Raw genomic sequence first — 22,201 nt, forward strand, 5'->3', positions numbered from 1 at the left:
ATAAACATAATCCTAGGTATTTATTTGAAACGGTGGCTAAACTAACGAAAAAGAAAGCTTCAAGCCCAGAAGTTTCCAAGCAACACAGCAGTAATGACTTTATGAACTTCTTCACTTATAAGATTGATAATATCAGGGACAAAATTATAACTATGCAACCGTCTACTACAGTATCGCATCAGGCAGTGCATTGTAGTCTCCCTGAGGGAAAATTTGATTTGTTCGTTGTTATAGAAGAGGAAGAATTTACTAAACTCGTTAAATCATCTAAATCTACAACATGTATGTTAGACCCTATACCGACTAAGCTACTGAAAGAGATGCTTCCAGAGGTCATAGATCCTCTTCTTAATATCATTAATTCATCTTTGTCTCTAGGATAAGTACCAAAAACCTTTAAGCTGGCTATGATTAAACCGCTTGTTAAAAAACCGCAACTTGATCCTACAGAATTAGTCAATTACAGGCCGATCTCGAATCTACCTTTTCTGTCAAAGATATTAGAAAAAGCAGTGTCTTCACAACTGTGTTCCTTTCTTGAAAGAAATTATATCTGCGAAGATTTCCAGTCAGGATTTAGACCGTACCATAGTACCGAGACGGCTCTCGTTAGAGTCACAAATGATTTGCTCTTATCATCCGATGGTGGTTGTGTCTCTCTATTAGTGTTACTCGATCTTAGTGCTGCATTTGACACTATCGACCACAACATTCTTTTAAATAGACTCGAAAATGATGTTGGCATTAGTGGAATTGCACTAGCATGGTTTAAATCATACTTATCTGACCGTTATCAGTTTGTAGCAGTAAATGAAGAGATGTCTCATCGATCACAAGTTCAGTATGGCGTACCACAAGGCTCAGTACTAGGACCGTTGCTGTTCACTCTGTACATGCTACCATTAGGAGATATCATTAGGAAGCATGGCATTAGCTTTCACTGTTATGCTGACGATACTCAGCTGTATATTTCTTCAAAACCTAACGAAACTTACCAATTCACAAAATTAACGGAATGCATAGCTGATATAAAAAATTGGATGACTCGTAATTTGAAAAACTGAAAAAACAGAGATTCTAATTATTGGACAAAAAACGTCCTCACGTAATAACCTAGAATACTGTCTAACACTTGATGGCTGCTCTGTCGAGTCTTCGTCGTCGGTTAGGAACCTGGGTGTGCTCTTTGATACCAATCTTTCATTTGAAAGTCACGTGTCTAGTATCTGTAAAACCGCATTTTTCCATCTTAAAAATATATCTAAATTACGCCATATGCTCTCACTGACAAATGCGGAACAATTAGTTCATGCGTTCATGACCTCAAGGCTAGATTATTGTAATGCTCTACTGGGTGGTTGTCCTGCACGCTTAATAAACAAACTACAGCTAGTTCAAAACGCAGCAGCTCGAGTTCTTACCAGAACCAGGAAGTATGACCATATTAGCCCGGTTCTGTCAAAACTGCATTGGCTGCCTATTAAACATCGCATCAATTTTAAAATATTGCTGATTACTTACAAAGCACTAAATGGTTTAGCTCCGCAGTACTTGAGCGAGCTCTTAACGCATTATAGTCCTTCACGTCTATTGCGATCTCAAAATTCCGGCCAGTTGATAATACCTAGAATATCAAAATCGACTGCTGGTGGTAGATCTTTCTCCTATTTAGCACCAAAACTTTGGAACAGGCTTCCTACCATTGTCCGAGAAGCAGACACACTCTGTCAGTTCAAAGCTAGATTAAAGACACATCTCTTTGACCTAGCATTCACATAATACATTATAGACTTCTATAATTCAATGTTAGGCTGCATAGATTAGGTCAGATGGAACCGGGAACACTTCCCATAAACCCTGATGTACTCGTTACATCATAAGAAGAATGGCATCTACGCTAATTTTAGTGTCTTTGTTTATCCCGAGGTTTTCCCGCAGCCAGCCAGATCCAGGCCGTATCCAGATCTGATGAAGGACCTTCGCCTGGACCTGATCCAACGCAGTGCTGAAGTGCCAACTAGTCTCTCCCTATGGAGGATCCCTTTACCACTCTACAGATAAAGCGTTGTTGGGAAACTAAATTCGCGTACCTACCCCGAATTGATAAAATAAAATAAAATTCTGTATCAAAAATTATAAGGAAACACCAGTACTTTGTTTAGGCTTGGTTTGTAGGGAATTCCAAACCTGCGCACATATATTCAAACACACATAACTATAGAACCAATTCTTAATGCGCATGTGAACGCCATCAGCGTTTCTCACAGGTTCGCGTTTAAAGTCTGTGTAGAGAGAATGGTGTCGTCTTAGCGGCCCCAAATTTAATAACAAATGATTGTTGCGACGGAAGCGAATCAATCAAAACTAACTTTAGCTGGAAAATAACTTTATTAAAGAACCGCTATAAAGCCAAAACAATCTCTGTTACCTTAAATTATACGTTTATCTCTGTAAAGCTGCTTTGAAACAATCTACATTGTTAAAAGCGCTATATAAATGAAGATGACTTGACTTGACTATCAGCATAAATATTTGAATTTTATTTTATAAAAAAATGGATGCATGGACCTGATGAATTGATTATGCAAATGTTGATTGTATATTCAAATCCTATTTAGCTTCAATCTGTTTTATTAAATCACCAGAGCAAATGTTTAACCTGGTGAGAATATTGTTCCTTAAATTTGATCCAAGGAAAATAATCCAAATCATATAGAGCAAATGTTAAAACTCATATGTTATTTTACAATTAAATTACAGTATGGCCTTTTAATGCTTTATGGGTCTTGGTTTTTTGGATTGTGAGGAGTGTAGTGCAATAAACAATAAGGACATTTTTTCTTTAATTTGAAATATATAAACAATATTATAAACACAAAACCTATTATCTAACAAAATATGGAATAGCTCTCTTTTAACCCAATTCTTCTAAACCTATTCAAAATACAAAACTTACTAGGAGTGGCAACTTATAATAGTGTGATAAAAGATTGTTTAAGAGGAGCTGTGAAACTAAACACTTTGACACATACCAACCACTTTTGACCAACAGAGCTCACCATTTCCTGCATTAAGCCACAAATTCATTGCACACAGTGAGATAAATAATGGGGTCTGTATAAGGGAACATTCACAGAAAGGAAATTCTACAACAGGAAGTAGGCCTACTACCTCTGCAGACCACATCAATGGTTTTCCTATGTGCGTGTCACTTATTAGACACAACATATTTGTATAGTGAGGTGATAATACACAAGACGATCTGATCATCGACTGACCAAAGACCCGAACATGAGGCCTCGCTGTAGCTTCATCTTCTTCACGCTGCTCTTCACTTTCTGCCGACTGGCTCGCGGTGAATATGCATCTTTTTCTTTATTTCTTTATTTTTCTTTGGGAATGTCTAATCAACTGCTAACAATTTAATATATATATTTATGAGGCATTTTCTTGATCATTAAATACATCTCATTCATATACTGCTTTATATTGAACATTTTGAACGCAATGTTAATAACATTTTATTTTTCTTTTATATTATTTTAGCAGTCTTCGGATTTCCAGATGAGTGCTGCTTTTCTTTTTCCAAAGTAAGAATCCCAGTAAAGGAGGTTGAGAGTTATCATGTCACACATGGGTGTCACAAGAGTGGTATCATGTGAGTAACTTTTGTAATGTCCTCATTTAAATGAATCGCAATTGTGAACCATTCATGTTAAAATTGTGAACAATCTTCTCTTTAAAAATTCAGTTTCATCACAAAAGCTCAAAAGAGGTTCTGTGCTGACCCGACAGAGAGATGGGTTCAGGAACTGAAGAATTTGGTGGATGCTCGCAATTCTGCTCGTCCAATTGAAATATCGGCCAGACCTGAGACGGCAGTTGGCAGTTCTAAAGTGGACAGAGTAGCAAAGTAAATTGCTTGTTATGAAATGCTTTTTAATACAAAAAATAAATAAATACTGACTGAGCAGAATTTGTGATCATATAAAACATTGTTAGTTGCAAATATTGAAAGAAGGCCTTTGAAATTATCCAAAGTCTTAGCAGGCATTGTAAAAATGACATCTCTTTTCTATTTTGAAAGGAAAACAGAGTCAATCAGGACGTCAGAAACTGCCCCACTCCAGCGACCAGAGGAAACAACTCTAGTCCACCTCATAGACTCAAATGACTGGTTAGATTTTGACACAACACAAGCAAATCCAAATACTGAGTAAGTAAAAACCTAAATTAATGAGCAAAATCACATTTTCCTGCCCCATACAACTATTAGTACCTTGTGAATGTTTTCAGTATAGTCAGTAAATGATAGGCTCATGCTTTATTTACAGCATATTAAGCCAAAAACCTTTTAGTTGAAAATGTTGGCTGGGCACCTCAAAATAATCCAAAGCCTTAGTGATGGTGGTTACAATGACATTTCTCTTTCCTTCCTATAAAGAATGGCATCAGAGTCAGTTGGCACAAGAGGAAGAACAAGAATCCAGAGAGCAGATGAGTCCGCTGTTGTCCACCTCAAAGAGTAATAAAAGCTTTGACATTTGTGGCATTTGAAAAGTATAAAGAAAGATGGGGGTACTTAAGAGAACAAGGGCTTCCATATTGAATACAAAAATAAATCCATATCTTTATTATATACTATCAATGGGCTTTCTTTCCTCTGTTCTTTATAGGTCTGCTTACTTTTGCATGCAGCCGGAAGGAGAATAGTGAACTTCATACAGTATCTACAATATAATGAGACATAAAAGACATAAAAAGACATAAAAGTAGGCTACTTTAACTTGTTTCAGCAGGTAAAATGTCCATGAATAAATATATAATAAATTATATTATGTAAAAATATAATTATATAATTTTTGCATGGCACCTGAATGCTATATGATATTACCAAATATTACCTAATGTTACCTAATGTAAAGTATCGTAATTTGCTTGGACTGTAGGGAATTTCTGATTGCAAATTAGGATTTAAAGCTGCAGTAAGAAACTTCTGAGAAACACTGTTGATATTAGATATCAAACCAAACAAACACACCCTTCCCTTCATTGCTCACTCTAAAAAGTTTAACTATGATTTACTCAGTTTTTTTGGTGAAACATTTTTACACTAAAAAAATTGAGTAAATTTTAAAGCTATGAAATCAATTAAAAATACTGTATGAATTGAGCAAATGCAAGTAAAAAAAAAAAAGTAAATCTGAGTAACTGCATCTGGTACATTAACATATACAATTGAGTAGAAATAATTTAACATTTAAACATTTAAAAACCAATATTTATGAGTAATATTATTTATGTAATATTAACTTTTTTTTTATTTCCTCAAAACCTTTGTAAAATAGTATTCCATACAACCACCAGTATAGCATGACACTGGCCTTTTGTCGATGAGTACACTGCTTTAAAGGTGAACTAAGTAACTTTTTTACCTTAACCGAACAGCTTCGGAGTCATTGGAATGGTTATATGACATTTTCGGGTTGAATGGTGGTCATCTCGCACCCCCCGAGCGCCTTTGAGCGGAAAACCCACACCATTCGTGTGGTTGGAAAACCCACACCCCGGCCTCAGCGTCAGGAAGTATTGCGTAATATCAGGTCTCGCGATGTAACGAATTGCTTTACGGCACTGCACACATACACTATCTAAACATTTATTTGCTAACCTTCTGTGTATCATACATACCTCAGTGGACATGGCTCCGTGCGTTCGCCGGGTTCTTTGAAAACAAATGCACATGACCAGCGGGAGAAGATGGGAGGGGGGAGAGTCGCCAACGAGTTTTGACGACAGTGTTGTCAAATATCTATTCCGAAGCTGTAGGGGGAGCTCTATAGAGAAACCCGCGTGCAAAAAGCGAGAAAACAGCGAAGAAATCGGCAAAGCTGCATTTTGCTGCTTTAACATACAATATTGCCTACATTAAAACTCATTTAACAAACATTTTATAAGTAAAAATTAAACATTTAAACATTCAGGTAGCCTAATTCAAGTGTAATCAATCAGTCTGTTATCCAATTTCCACTGGATCAGTGCTGGTTCTGGTGTCAGAGACGGACTCACGCTCTTCGAAACTTTATACCGCCGTCCTACGTTTCACTCACGGCCGAAAGATACTGCGAGCGACTGACTCCATAACCTGCCAATAAACAGTGCACAATTATATTCATTATCATTAGGAATAAAGTCGTGTGTTTTATGCAAGGCGTTTCAATCACGCTAAAAGACAGGCGCGACTCTCGTTTAGGTGTCACATTACGCCTCTGTATGTTGTTTTGCATTAAATAAAATGATTTAAAGCACAGTAATGATTTTATATATAAAATAAAACATACACAAACCTGAATTTCACAGAGGAAATGCACCAATTCTGCAACGCTGAGAAGAGAGAAATGAAGCCTAGCGCAAGTTCTGCCAGGAAGACTCAATCGTTCTCGTCACTTATTACCTTCTCATCTATCCAATCATATCTTAATAGCCCAGTATAAAAGGGTGGTACTTACACATGTCTGAGTTCGCAGATGCTGTCGCTTCAACCACCTCCATCCTCCCCAACCACCACCAAGACGGGACCTTTCCTCCATCCCCCCCAACACCACCATGTTGGGTCCTCCCTTCCATCCTCCCCAACACCTCCAGACGGGCTCTCCCCTCCATCCTGAAGACGCCAGGATGTCCTCTTCCTCCTTCCACCCCACCACCACCAGATGGCCCCCTTCCTTACTTCGCAGGGGGTGGGCTGCGCCCCTGCCTTCGTCTTCAGGCAGGATATGCAGATTCCATACCCTCGGAATGCGAGTTACAGACGGGGCCTACGCCAAAGAACTTGATTGTTTACTGAGCTCTCAAATAAATGTTTATTGTCACAGTATTAATTCTCCCGAGTCTTTCTGGTAGAACTGTTCTGGACTGGAGAGAATTCAAACAGCCCGCGCTCACTCAACCGTCGAGTTGTCGTCACGTCAAAGGGTGGGGAAGGGGTGCATTGAACATTTTGATACAAATTTCACAAATATATTAAGTGTATTATAAATAAATAATTGGTTAGTCAAATACTAAATCCTTTTAGTGAAAAAAACTTAAATATAACTAAATTTTAGATAAAATTAACTGTTGGATTTTTAGTCAATTATTTTGGTATGTTTAACTCAAACAATCAAGTAACGATATTCAGAGATTGTATTAAGTTAATAAAGTTAAATATTACTGTAATATTTACTAAGCCACAGAATTATTCCGTTGAACACATGATGCAAGAGTGGATGTCTCTTTATCATATAGGTGAAGCGAAGCAAAATAATGCTTCACAAAAAGTAATTTGCAGATAACAAATGAATGATAAAGAACAAAAAATAAACAAGAATATATGCAAGCAAGAGTTGTTTGTTAGTCGCCAGCAGCACACCAGCTCAGACAAACAATGACACTCATAACTGTCCTGCTACTATCATTACCACAACAGCATACCTTGGTTCTGTTAAAAATAGCAAAACCAATAACTCGCATATGGAGCAGAAACAACTCAACCTCAGCGACTGCTTTCAGGCCTTCACGTTTATAGGTCTCTTCAGCGCTAGAAAGCTTTTCTACTATTAATGTGGATCCTAAAGCTCTTGCCTGATCATGACCCTTCTTTTTCCAGTGATATTCCTCTTACCTTTTTTCTTTTGCAATGTCTCTCAGCCATCTCTCTTTCTACAGTCTTTCTTCAAATCTCCCTCTTGCTCACTTTCTCTCCTCCCCATCAGGAGTGGACACGTAGTGTGTTGTGTTGCTCGTTCCAATAAACTTTCAACAGTGTTTCTCAGAAATCGCTTACTGCACCTTTAAATCATTGACTATCATTGATTTTACATTGAAGTTAGACCATGTAAGATTACTTATGACTTTTTAGCGCAATTTTCCACCGGACAAAATTGCGATTGTTAACTCATGATTTCTGTTCTGTCTGTGCGCACCAATCTTGCACTTCTATCTACTCCTCAACCAGACCACCTAGAGACTTCGGGTTTTCGACATTATGTTAAGGAAGGTCTAATCTCGGGAACGCACAAAAAAAAAAAAAAAAAAAAATTCCAGGAAAAGATTTAGGCTACTATCTCTTAGTGTTGTGATCCCATGACGTCAGAAAATTGCGCTAAAACACTCACTGAGTTTTTATTACTTGTTTTGTGTGTGTGTGTGTGTAAACACAATGTACAGTGCAACATAATTTAAAATGCAATGTCACAGCAAAATGCACAATGAAATACAAGTCAAGTCACCTTCATTTATATAGTGCTTTTAACAATATAGATTGTTTCAAAGCAACTTTACAGTGATCATAGGAAATTAAAGTAACAGAGATTGTTTGGCTTTACAGCAGCTCTAGAATAAAGTTATTGTCCAGCTAAAGTTAGTTTTGATTGATTCACTTCTGTTGCAAAGATCATTAGTTATTAACTTAGGGGCCGCTAACACAACACCGTTCTAACAGAAAACCCTTAACGTTCTCCGGCCCGCTCATTTGCACAAAACAGTGCCTGGTGGCTTGAGAACGCAAACCTTGAAATAGGTTCCAAGGTGTAAGCCTTGAAAAAAAAAAAAGGTTATCTCTGCGCAAACTTCAAAAACGCAAACCTGTGAAAACACTGACAATACTTAACAATACTTTTAATCAGTTATGAAGATTGTGATCTATTCAAACATTTAAGCTAAAAATTTGGTCTGAATCTGTAAAATTTGGTTTGAATTGTAACATAAAGAATATTGAGAAACACTGGATTTTTGTCTCTTTTTTTTTAAGAAAAAAAAAATTTACTGATAAAAATATTAAATTTAACTATAGTTTAATAATATCAATAATCATACCAGCAATGTGAATATTGATAGTAGTAATAATGTGTAATAGTCTGTATTGTAATTTTTACTGTACTGTAAAATATATTAAAATGCACTTGATCTAATCCTTAAAAATTACTTGGATTGGATTCAATCATATTGAATAATAGAGCAAAAATGTATTTTGGTATAATTACTCGGGCTTATTTACTTAACTAGTTTTATTGTACAGATACAATAAATAACTATTGAGAAGAGAGTAAATCATAAAAACAGCACTATAAAAAAGGTGGTACGGATGCGTTATGAATATTTTTGTGTTATTTAAATGATGCACATGTTTTGTTACCTGAATCACGCACAAGCTAATTTATATAACTCAAAAATATCATTCAAAATTAGACTTAAATTGATCTGTACCACCTTTTTTTATGTTACCGTTTTTTAATGAACAAAAAAAAAAAATGATATATATTATTTATAACATATTAACAATAATATATACATTATTTTTTGACGTGATGTGAGGGTGGTTTAGTTTCCTTTACCTTCGATTTCACTACTGTTGTAAAGAAATTATTTGATACATGCCTTAATATTAATGTGCTTCTGTCTGCTATGGAAATGCCAATGCCAGAATTCATTCTTGAATAACATTTTTGTAATATTCTCTTGGCATTTTGTAGCAAATGTTTTACATTTTAATTGTGTTCCATTACCTTTAAACATATTAAACATGAAACAGCTGAAGCAAATGTATTCACATGTGTTGTAGTTTACTAAAAAATACATCTGTCCACTGCACTGGACACCTTGCAATAATTGTTGTTGTTGTTATTATTATTATTATTATTATTATTATTATTAATTCTAAGACTTACTGCAAACTTTTTGTTAACCTAAACCACTCTATTTTGTGGAAACAGCAATGAGGAGCAATTTCTATTAATATTATATTATATTATATTATATTATATTATATTATATTATATTATATTATATTATATTATATAGGTATTTAAATTATAGACACAAATACACAAGTGTGTGTTGTGTGTGGACATGCATGTGTGTGTGAGAGAGTGTGTGATATGGATAGTTACTACTTCATGTCAAACTAAATATGATAAAGCAAGAAATCTGAATTAAACAAACATAAGTTTCTGTTTAAAGCTAAGTTTCCCTTTGACTCTTTTGATCCGCTGATCATCATTTCATGAGCATGTTGGCAGCATTCGTGTGGTTGGCTGTTACCACTGTGTGAAACTGTGGCTGTCTGACTTTTTTCCCGTCTTATACGGGCTTTTGACATTGTTGCCCAAACATGAACTATTTTATCTGTCCTTACTTTCATTCTTTTATTCATTATCAATTCTGTTACTGTTCTTTATATCAGTAGGCTATATATAATATATATTATATTATATCCTCCTTCCTGACTTGTCGTGCTTCTGTTTTCCTTTGTTCTTCTCTCTCTCTTTATTTCTCTCAGCAAGTATATTTTCATCTTTTGCAAACTCTTAATCTCTCTTCATTGCACTTCATTATTTCATTTATTTAGTTGCAATTTTATATATTTTTTTTCATGTGCAACCTCAAATGTACTAGATCATCATTTTGCTTTTCTTGTTTGATGCTGATGCATTTTTTTTTCATTTTCCTGTTTTATTGTTTTATTTTGTATTTATCGTTAAGCTGTTATTTGCCAGTTTCAACAAAAACATTTTCTTTAAGTTTTTTGCAAACTCTTAATCTCTCTTCATTGCACTTAATTATTTCATTTATTTAGTTGCAATTTTATCTTTTTTTTTTCATGTGCAACCTCAAATGCACTAAATCATTTTGCTGTTCTTGTTTGATGCTGATGCGTTATTATTATTTTTTCATTTTCCATTCACAGGGAATGTTCAGTTCTTTTCCATCAGACAGACCAGTCTTCTCTCCTCAGTATGTTGTGCTGCTCATTTAGTTGCCTTCTCTCTTTCTCTTCTTCATTTGGAGTCCATACACAAGGCCTGTCGGCCGGTCGCTCCTTCTGACCAATAGAGGGCGCCATTCTGTCACAACTCTTATGAAGCACATTGATGTACACTGCAGGTCAAAAGTTTGGAAAAACTGAAGAGTAAAAAAAACAATGTTCACCAAGCCGAATTTGTTTGATGAAAAATACAATAAAAAACAGTATTATATTGTGTTATATTGTAAGTATTAATACTATTAATACTATTTAAAAGAACTGTTTTCTATTTGAATATATTTAAAAATGTAGGCCTAATTTATTCCTGTAATAGTTAAGCTCAATTTTCAGCCTCATTACTCCTCAGTATCACATGATCCATCAGAGAGAACATTTTCTTATTATTATCAATGTTGAATACAGTTTTTACTGCTTTATATTTTTGTGGAAGCAGTGATATACTACCATTAAGAAGCGTGTGGTATGTACGGTATTAAAAAAAAAACATTAATACATTTATTCAGCAAGAACATATTTAATTAATAAAAATGATAATAAAGACATTTATAATATTACAAAAGATTTCTATTTCAAATAAATGTGGTTCATTTGAATTTGTGTCCACAAAATATTAAGCAATGCAAACTGTTTTCAACATTGATAATAAGAAACATTATTAAAAATAAATTACAATAATGTAAATCTTGACAAACAAGAATGGAATGTGTACTGTAAATCTTGAGAAACACACAGGCACTTTATTAACTTTCTAATACTTTGCATCCAGCACTACATTTCACGTGGCATGAATTCAACAATGTTCATTTCATATGAAATTGAAAAGTCAAAAAAAGAAAACAGACATATCTTCTGAAGTGGAACCTGTTCGTCGGTTGGTGTTCTTCCCGCCGGGAAGACCCCCGAACTTGCCCAATCAGTGTCGTCCTTTCCTTCCTGCAAGATGGGTTGGAGCGAAGGCTGTCTCCCTCCACCCTCAAAGTGTATGTTGCAGCAATAGCAATAGCAATAGCAATCACGATGCAATAGAATGTAAGTCTTTGGGAAAGAACAACCCGGTCATCAGGTTCCTCAGGGGTGCTAGGAGGTTGAATCCTCCTCGTTATCCGCACCCTGTACCCTCTTGGGATCTAACTTTAGTGCTCAGAGCACTCCAGAATCCCCCATTTGAGCCCTTGCATGCAGTCGAATTAAACATCCTGTCAATGAAGACAGCTCTCCTGCTGGCTTTGGCTTCCATCAAGAGGGTAGGGGACCTGCAGGCATTTTCGGTCGACGAATCGTGCCTAGAGTTCGCGCTGGACTTCTCTCACGTTGTTCTCAGATCCCGGCCCGGATATGTGCCCAAGGTTCCTAACACTCCGTTTAGAGATCAGGTAGTGAAACCTGCAAGCGCTGCCCCTCGGAGGAGACAGATCTAGCCCTGGCTTTCCTCTGTCCTGTTCGCGCTCTGCGCTGCTACATTGACAGAACTCAAAGCTTTAGGACCTCAAACCAGCTCTTTGTCTGTTACGGAGGCCAGCAGAAGGGGAAGGCGGTCTCCAAGCAGAGGTTAGCCCACTGGCTAGTGGATGCTATCGTCCGGGCATATGAGTCCCAGGACGTGCCTTGTCCACCTAGGTTGAGGGCACACTCTACTAGGAGTGTTGCCTCCTCCTGGGCTTTGGCTCAAGGCGCCTCACTGACAGACATCTGCTGAGCTGCAGGCTGGGCGACACCTAACACGTTCGCTAGGTTTTATAGCCTTCGTGTAGAACCTGTTTCCTCCCGTGTTCTCGCTACGGCTAGTAGCGCGAGGAATTAGGTTAGTGTCGGCTTGCTACGCCATTCTCGCCCCATGGGCCCAGATACGTGTGTTGTCCTGCTCCGTTGGTTACCCAACAAACAGCTAACCTCGTGAGTTCCTCCGTCACCCCCCCCCGGCGCCAGGCGAGGTGGATCGCCGGTTGCCAGGCCTGTTACCTCTCACTGTGAGCTGAGTTCAGGCTGGGGTTCTTATGTAGCGGTCCCTACGGTGACCCCATATGTGTTTTCTCCACGATGCAGTTACCCCCCGGGTTAGCCAGTGTCTTCCCCTCGACAGAGTCTGCTCTGTCGTCTCTGCTGAATACGCTCCCACCCTCCGGGCTGGGACTACCTCAGAGACTGCCATGTGTCCACTACCCTCCGGGCTAGTGCACATGTGTATTCCTAGTGCCTCCCTTCGGGCAGGTTTGGGCTCTGCAGCGTTCCCTCTTACGATCATGGGCACGCTTTCCCAGTGTTATCCAATATACACTGAGCGGGTCTTGCGGAACAGCAGTGTGATCTTTTCCAGCTAAGCTTCCGCACATAAGATAAGTTTCAAGAAACTGCTGGCTGAAGCTTAAGCAAGGCGCTGGAAGGGGCCAGCACCATGGCGTTTTGTTAGGGATCCCAATTCGTTGGTAACTCCTACCGACGTGACGTAGGAGTGACCGAACGAAAGGGAACGTCTCGTTTACGTATGGTAACCCTCGTTACCTGAGTGAGGGAACGGAGACGTCACGTCCCATCATCATGGTTGCTGTACCTTCGCGGAGGACCGGACACCGTTCGGCTCCTCAGCGTAAAGCAATTTGTGTATGCTCGCGCTTCCGCTTTTATACCCGGCGCGGACGCGGAATGCAAATCTTGCATGCCAATGTTCATTGGCTCGTTTTAGTTTCACTCGAAGGCAATTGGTCTCCCTAGTGTTGGAAACTTTTATTCCTTCATCGAAGCAAGACCAGGAGATGTTGGGATCGCGTTCAAACAGAAGTTATTCTTTATTGAGCGTTGCTGCAGTTCGTCCAACAATCTAACTAACGTAACTTTACATGGTATCTTATAGGCATTTCAGTGGGCTGTCCTTAAAGGTGCTGACCTTACACACAGCCTTAGGGATGACCACTAAATCTAATCATCTAAAGACAATAGAGGCAATTACCCCAAATTGTATAAACAACACATGGTCACGAGAACTAAGACTATGTAACATTCACACATAGTTCAACTCTTAGTAGGAAGATCAAAGACTTCCCCAAATGGTATAAACAACACATGGTCACGAGAACTAAGACTATGTAACATTCACACATAGTTCAACTCTTAGTTTTCTTATGTCATGTTATGTAAGGGTGTAGGAACAGCAGATCTAAAACATATTCTTAAATTTGTAATCCTACACTAGCGTGATCCCAATTCGTTGGTAACTCCTACCGACGTGACGTCTCCGTTCCCTCACTCATGGAACGAGGGTTACCATACGTAACCGAGACGAGTTTTGTAATTTTTTTGAAGAAAAAAATATTTTACTGATAAAAATATTTTAGTGATAAAAATATTAAATTAAACTATAGTTTAATAATATCAATAATCATACCAGCAACGTGAATATTGATAGTAGTAATAATGTGTAATAGTCTGTATTGTAATATTTACTGTACTGTAAAATATGTTAAAATGCACTTGATCTAATCCTTAAAAATTACTTGGATTCAATCATATTGAATAATAGAGCAAAAATGTATTTGGTATAATTACTCGGGCTTATTTACTTAACTAGTTTTATTGTACAGATCCAATAAATAACTATTGAGAAGAGAGTAATTCATAAAAACAGCACTATAAAAAAGGTTGTACAGATGCGTTATGAATATTTTTGTGTTATTTAAATGATGCACGTTTTGTTACCTGAATCACGCACAGGCTAATTTATATAACACAAAAATATAATTCAAAATTAGACTTAAATTGATCTGTACCACCTTTTTTTATGTTGCCATTTTTAATGAAAAAACAAAAATTATATATAAAACAAGTGTATTTTACCACTTTCTACATGGCATTGATTCAACAAGGTGCTGAAAGCATTCTTTAGAAATGTTGGCCCATATTGATAGGATAGCATCTTGCAGTTGATGGAGATTTGTGGGATGCACATCCAGGGCACGAAGCTCCCGTTCCACCACATCCCAAAGATGCTCTATTGGGTTGAGATCTGGTGACTGTGGGGGCCATTTTAGTACAGTGAACTCATTGTCATGTTCAAGAAACCAATTTGAAATGATTCGAGCTTTGTGACATGGTGCATTATCCTGCTGGAAGTAGCCATCAGAGGATGGGTACATGGTGGTCATAAAGGGATGGACATGGTCAGAAACAATGCTCAGGTAGGCCGTGGCATTTAAACGATGCCCAATTGGCACTAAGGGGCCTAAAGTGTGCCAAGAAAACATCCCCCACACCATTACACCACCACCACCAGCCTGCACAGTGGTAACAAGGCATGATGGATCCATGTTCTCATTCTGTTTACGCCAAATTCTGACTCTACCATCTGAATGTCTCAACAGAAATCGAGACTCATCAGACCAGGCAACATTTTCCAGTCTTCAACTGTCCAATTTTGGTGAGCTCGTGCAAATTGTAGCCTCTTTTACCTATTTGTAGTGGAGATGAGTGGTACCCGGTGGGGTCTTCTGCTGTTGTAGCCCATCCACCTCAAGGTTGTGCGTGTTGTGGCTTCACAAATGCTTTGCTGCATACCTCGGTTGTAACGAGTGGTTATTTCAGTCAAAGTTGCTCTTCTATCAGCTTGAATCAGTCGGCCCATTCTCCTCTGACCTCTAGCATCAACAAGGCATTTTCGCCCACAGGACTGCCGCATACTGGATGTTTTTCCCTTTTCACACCATTCTTTGTAAACCCTAGAAATGGTTGTGCGTGAAAATCCCAGTAACTGAGCAGATTGTGAAATACTCAGACCGGCCCGTCTGGCACCAACAACCATGCCACGCTCAAAATTGCTTAAATCACCTTTCTTTCCCATTCTGACATTCAGTTTGGAGTTCAGGAGATTGTCTTGACCAGGACCACACCCATAAATGCATTGAAGCAACTGCCATGTGATTGGTTGATTAGATAATTGCATTAATGAGAAATTGAACAGGTGTTCCTAATAATCCTTTAGGTGAGTGTATATTACAATATTTTAATTATCTTTTTAAATGATATATATTATTTATAACATATATTAACAACAATAATATATACATTATTTTTTGACGTGATGTGAGGGTGGTTTAGTTTCCTTTACCTTCGATTTAACTACTGTTGTAAAGAACTATCCCACTGTCAGAATTTGACAAAATCATGTTACCATACAATTACACTGTCTTTTGCAGGCAAATCTTGCAAAGGGCCCTAAAATTATTTGATACATGCCTTAATATTAATGTGCTTCTCTCTGCTATGGAAATGTCAATGCCAGAATTCATTCTTGAATAACATTTTTGTAATATTCTCTTGCCATTTTGTAGCAAATGTTTTACATTTTAATTGTGTTCCATTACCTTTAAACATATTAAACATGAAACAGCTGAAGCAAATGTATTCACGTGTTGTAGTTTACTAAAAACTCGCCTATTGTTAATTCGTGGCCAATATTTGTCATCTATAAAGAAAATTGCACACAAAATAATATTAAACAAAAAGATCATGATTTAAGTAACATATTCATGGTTTTAAGGCGTAATTACTGATAAATCGTGTAAAACGTAAAGTTTAAAACTGAGAAAAAAATATGGCTAACGTCTTACAAAGCTAACTCGTCATTAACCCTCTTGGGTCGGTAAACGCGCCAGCACGTTTTGCTCGATTTTTTTTTCACATAGCAGCAAAATAGACTTAAAATACATTTTTGGCCATAAAGATTACATAGGCTACTTAAGAAATATGAAAAAATAAACTGTTAAATGTCTACTTTTTCCACTTTCAATCGAAATAAAACATTGTGCTTTTGTAAAAGAAAGAAAATAAACAGGGTGCTTTCTGCCTGTCTCCGTGAACACTAAACTTTTCAAATGTATAGAATGAAGTGATGACAAGACAATCGTTGAATTAAAGGGATAGTTCACTTTGAAATTAAATTGTGGTATGTTTTGGCTTACCTCAAGGGCGTCCAAGATGTAGGTGTCTTTGTTTCCGCAGTAGTTTCAATTTTGATATTTTTAAGTCAAACCATTCTTGTCTGTCAGTCATATAATGCAGGTCTATGGTCACTATCTGAAAGAGCATGCACAGAGAAGTCCAAATTAAACAATTCCCCATCGTAAGTACACATTGATGGCCTAAGACACAAAGCGAGCAGTTTGTGTGAGAAAACTAACAGTATTTATATCGTTTTTACCTCTTATACACAGCCACGTCCAAGTGATCTGAGGGCGCGCGCGCTTCCTGGTGTGTGACGTGTGCACGCGTTCTGGCTTAGTCTGCGCAAGCGCCGGAAAGTGTACATCTACATCTTGGATGCCCTTGAGGTAAGCTAAAACATACCAAAATTAAATTTCAAAGTGAACTATCCCTTTAATCAAAAAATCCGAAATATAATGCAGTTTTTTATTGTTGCTTACCTGTCGAGAGCCGTTGGAGTGGAGATTGGAAATCCCTCAATCATCGCGTGTTTTCTTCTTTCCGCGCAGATACTAAAATTTACTTGATTTTTTAAAATTTGCTTCAAGTACTTAATTAATGCATGTAAATATGCCAGAGAGTCAGAAGTCAATTTTACTTGTCTGTTGGATGTCTAATATTTACAAGTAAAAAATGAGTATATAATTAGGATTTACTTAATATACTAAAGTTTTCATTTTTACAAAATGATTCTTAGCAAAAGATACATGATTTTTCCTGTTTTATTTACTTTGACATAAAATCATTTTTTACAGTATATATATTGTCCTCCTTCCTGACTTGCCGTGCTTCTGTTTTCCTTTGTTCTTCTCTCTCTCTTTATTTCTCTCAGCTTTTGTTTATCTGCCTTTTAAACAAACGTTCTTTATTTTTACTTTTGCCTGATATCCAAAATCTTGTTTTACTTTCCTGTTTTATTATTTTATTTTGTATTTATCTTTATGCTGTTCTTTGCCAAAAAAAAATACTTTCATCTTTTGCAAACTCTTAATCTCTCTTCATTGCACTTCATTATTTCATTTATTTAGTTGCAATTTTATCTCTTTTTTTTCATGTGCAACCTCAAATGCACTAAATCATTTTGCTGTTCTTGTTTGATGCTGATGCGTTATTATTATTTTTACCATTCACAGAGAATGTTCAGTTCTTTTCCATCAGACAGACCAGTCTTCTCTCCTCAGTATGTTGTGCTGCTCATTCAATTGCACTCTCTCTTTCTCTTCTTCATTTGGAGTCCATACAAGGCCTGTCAGCCGGTCGCTCCTTCTGACCAATAGAGGGCGCCATTCTGTCACAACTATGAAGCACATTGATGTACACTGCAGGTCAAAAGTTTGGAAAAAATTAAGATAAAAAACCCCCCCCGTTTTTAAAGAAGTCTCTTATTTTCACCAAGCTGAATTTATTTGATAAAAACAGTATGATATTGTGTTATATTGTAAGTATTAATACTGTTAAAACTATTTAAAATAACTGTTTTCTATTTGAATATATTTTAAAATGTAGGCCTAATTTATTCCTGTAATAGTTAAGCTCAATTTTCAGCCTCATTACTCCTCAGTATCACATGATCCATCAGAGAGAACATTTTCTTATTATTATCAATGTTAAATACAGTTTTTACTGCTTTATATTTTTGTGGAAACAGTGATATACTACCATTAAGAAGTTTGTGGTAAGTACGGTATAAAAAAAGACATTAATACATTTATTCAGCAAGAACATATTTAATTAATAAAAATGATAATAAAGACATTTATAATATTACAAAAGATTTATATTTCAAATAAATGCTTTTCATTTGAATTATGGTGTCCACAAAATATTAAGCAATAAAAAGTGTTTTAAACATATGTGGTGAGATATTATGAATCATTATTAAAAAATAAATTACAGTTATGTAAATCTTGACAAACAGGAATGAAATGTGTATTGTTAATCTTGAGAAACACACAGGCACTTTATTAACTTTCTAATGCTTTGCCTCCAACACTAAATTTCACGTGGCATGAATTCAACAAGGTTCATTTCATATGAAATTAAAAAAGTCAAAAAATAAAACGGACGTCTCTTCTTTAGTGCAGTTGTGTGCAGTATTAGCCCACAAATGCCTTTTTTTCCACAGGAAATATAGCTGTATAGTACATCTGGGTATCTTTTACATTTCATGTTCAATGTACCTGTACTATGATATTATTCCCATGAATCCTCATCTTGCATACAGTTTAGCAAGTATGTTTTAAAGCCGAGGACATTTTGTAAAGTAATATGCAGTGAACATTATTTACTAAACAGAAAGTTTAGACCACATTATGGTTTCTCCAACCCCCGATGGCATGTGTAGCTAATATAGAAAAACAGTCCCACTTATAGACACATGCATGTACCACCTCAGTGAGATGACAGCGACAACACACAGCAAGACCACAGACTTGAACATGAGGCTTTACTGCATCTTCATCAGCTTGTCTTCTTGCTCTTTGCTCTGTTCACTGACTGTCTCTATATGTGTGTCTTTTATCTCAAGATTTTTCTTATGAATGCAGACTAAAGAAATTTACTGAAGTTCATTCTGAAGTTCTAATTGAATATCTCAGGATGTTTAACTATCACTATCAGCATAAATATTTGATTTTTTTGATTTTATAAAAACTGATGCATGGACCTGATGAATTGATTATGCAAATTTTGCATATTCAAATCATATTTAGCTTCAATCTGTTTTGTTTTTTTAAATCACCAAAGAAAACGTTTAACCTGGTGAGAATATTTTTCCTTAAATTTGATCCAAGGAAAATAATCCAAATCATATAGAGCAAATGTTAACTCTTATATGTTATTTTACAATTAAATTACAGTATAGCCTTTTAATGCTTTATGGGTCTTGGTTTTTTGGATTGTAAGGAGTGTAGTAAAAATATGTCTTGCAATAAACAATAAGGACATTTTTTCTTTAATCTTAAATATATAAACAATATTATAAATACAAACCTATTATCTAACAAAATATGGAATAGCTCTCTTTTAACCCAATTCTTCTAAACCTATTCAAAATACAAAACTTACTAGGAGTGGCAACTTATAATAGTGTGATAAAAGATTGTTTAAGAGGAGCTGTGAAACTAAACACTTTGACACATACCAACCACTTTTGACCAATAGAGCTCACCATTTCCTGCATTGAGCCACAAATTCATTTTCCACCATGCATTTTGCACCTGAAAATGCACACAGTGAGATAAATAATGGGGTCCTTATAAGGGAACATTCACAGAAAGGAAGGGCTACAACAGGAAGTAGGCCTATACCTCTGCAGACCACATCAATGGTTTTCCCCTGTGCATGTCACTTGTTCTAGACACACCATTGTACAGTGAGGTGATCATACACAAGACGATCAGCCACTGATACAGCAGCTGCACATCAAAATCTGATCATCGACTGACCAAAGACCCGAACATGAGGCCACGCTGTAACTTCATCTGTCTTGTGCTCTTCACTTTTTACCCACTGGCTCGCGGTGAATATGCATCTTTTTCAGTATTTCTTTATTTTTCTTTGGGAATGTCTAATCAACTGCTAACAATTTAATATATATATTTATGAGGCATTTTCTTGATCATTAAATGTATCTCATTCATACACTGTTTAATATTGAACATTTTGAACACAATGTTAATTATATTGTATTTTTTATTTATATTATTTCTGCAGGCTTCGATTTGTTCGATATAGACCGAAAGTGCTGCAGCTGCTGCTTTTCTTTTTTCAAAAGGAGAATCCCAGTAAAGTATGTTGAGAGTTATGATGTCACACATCCTGTGTGTAACAGGGATGGTATCATGTGAGTAACTTTTGTAATGTCCTAAATGAATGAATCGCAATTGTGAATCATTCATGTTAAAATTGTGAACAATCTTCTCTTTAAAAATTCAGTCTCATCACAAAAGCTCAAAGGGAGATCTGTGTTGACCCGACAGACAGATGGGTTCAGAGACTGATGAATTTGGTGGATGCTCGCTATTCTGCTCGTCCAATTGAAATACGGGCCAGACATGAGACGGCAGTCGGCAGTTCTAAAGTGGACAGAGTAGCAAAGTAAATTGCTTGTTATGAAATGCTTTTTATTTTTTTCATACAATAAATAAATAAATACAAAAAAATGACATCTCTTTTCTATTTTGAAAGGAAAACAGAGTCAATCAGGACGTCAGAAACTGCCCCACTCCAGCGACCAGAGGAAACAACTCTAGTCCACCTCATAGACTCAAATGACTGGTTAGATTTTGACACAACACAAGAAAATTCAAATACTGAGTAAGTAAAAACCTAAATAAATGAACAAAATCACATTTTCCTGCCCCATAGTATATTACAAACTATTAGTACCTTGTGAATGTTTTCAGTCGATTCAGTAAATAGGCTCATGCCGTATTGACAGCATATTCAAGCCAAAAACCTTTTAGTTGGAAATGTTGGCTGGGCACCTCAAAATAATCCAAAGCCTTAGTGATGGTGGTTAAAATGACATCTCTCTTTCCTTCCTGAAGAATGGCATCAGAGTCCTCTGTAGTCCACCTCAAAGAGTAATAACGGCTTTGACAATTGTGACATTTGAAAAGTATATAAAAAGATGGGGGTACTTAGAGAACAAGGGGTTCCATATTGAATACAAAAATAAATATATATATCTTTATTATATACCAATCATATATCAATGGACTTTCTTTCCTCTGTTCCTTATAGGTCTGCTTACTTCTGCATGCAGCCAACTAGTGAACTTCATACAGTATCTACAGTATAATGAGACATAAAAGACCAAGGGCCCTATTTTAACGATCTGAAACGCAAGTGTCAAAGCGCAAAGCGCAAGTAACTTTGTGGGCGGGTCTCGGCGCTGTTGCTATTTTCCCGGCGGGATAAATGACTCTTGCGCCCGGCGCAAATCTAAAATGGGTTGGTCTGAAGTAGCTTCATTATTCATAGGTGTGGTTTGGGCGTAACGTGAAATAAACCAATCAGAGCATCATCTCACATTCCCTTTAAGAGCAGACGCGCTTTTTCCTTGGTGTATTGCTATTGTAACGGCGGATTTGCCAGGCGCGCGTCAGGAGCGGTTCACAGCCGAGGAGAGCAACGCTCTCGTCACGGCCGTAAAAGACAGAGAAGTTACATTGGGGATGGAGAAACACACCCAAATTAGCTTCGGTTAAACAGGTATATAATAATGTGGGTAAATGTGTAAGCTAGATGTATGCTTTTATAATAAATTGTCTATCTATCTATCTATCTATCTATCTATCTATCTATCTATCTATCTATCTATCTATCGTTTGTAATAATATGATTTGCAAAAATGAAAACTGCTGCTTCTGTGTAGATTAGAGAATCAAAGTGTATGCGCGTTGTGCACGCTATACATTATGG

General features: G+C 36.7%; 1 protein-coding gene across 1 annotated transcript; it reads left to right on the forward strand.

Annotated features, from left to right (window-relative positions):
• Window positions 1-3,291: 3,291 nt before the first annotated feature.
• On the forward strand, window positions 3,292-21,595 carry LOC307168921 (C-C motif chemokine 2-like; the record flags this gene model as incomplete). The annotated part of the gene is made up of 6 exons (XM_079889226.1): window positions 3,292-3,355; window positions 3,550-3,658; window positions 3,752-3,913; window positions 4,088-4,216; window positions 4,445-4,525; window positions 21,521-21,595. 6 exons carry the CDS (start codon window positions 3,292-3,294, stop codon window positions 21,576-21,578), a joined length of 603 nt encoding a protein of 200 aa, XP_079745352.1. The 3' UTR covers window positions 21,579-21,595.
• Window positions 21,596-22,201: the final 606 nt, after the last annotated feature.

Source organism: Squalius cephalus, assembly GCF_949319135.1.
Source record: "Squalius cephalus genome assembly, chromosome: 12".
In the NCBI taxonomy this organism is placed as follows: domain Eukaryota; kingdom Metazoa; phylum Chordata; class Actinopteri; order Cypriniformes; family Leuciscidae; genus Squalius; species Squalius cephalus.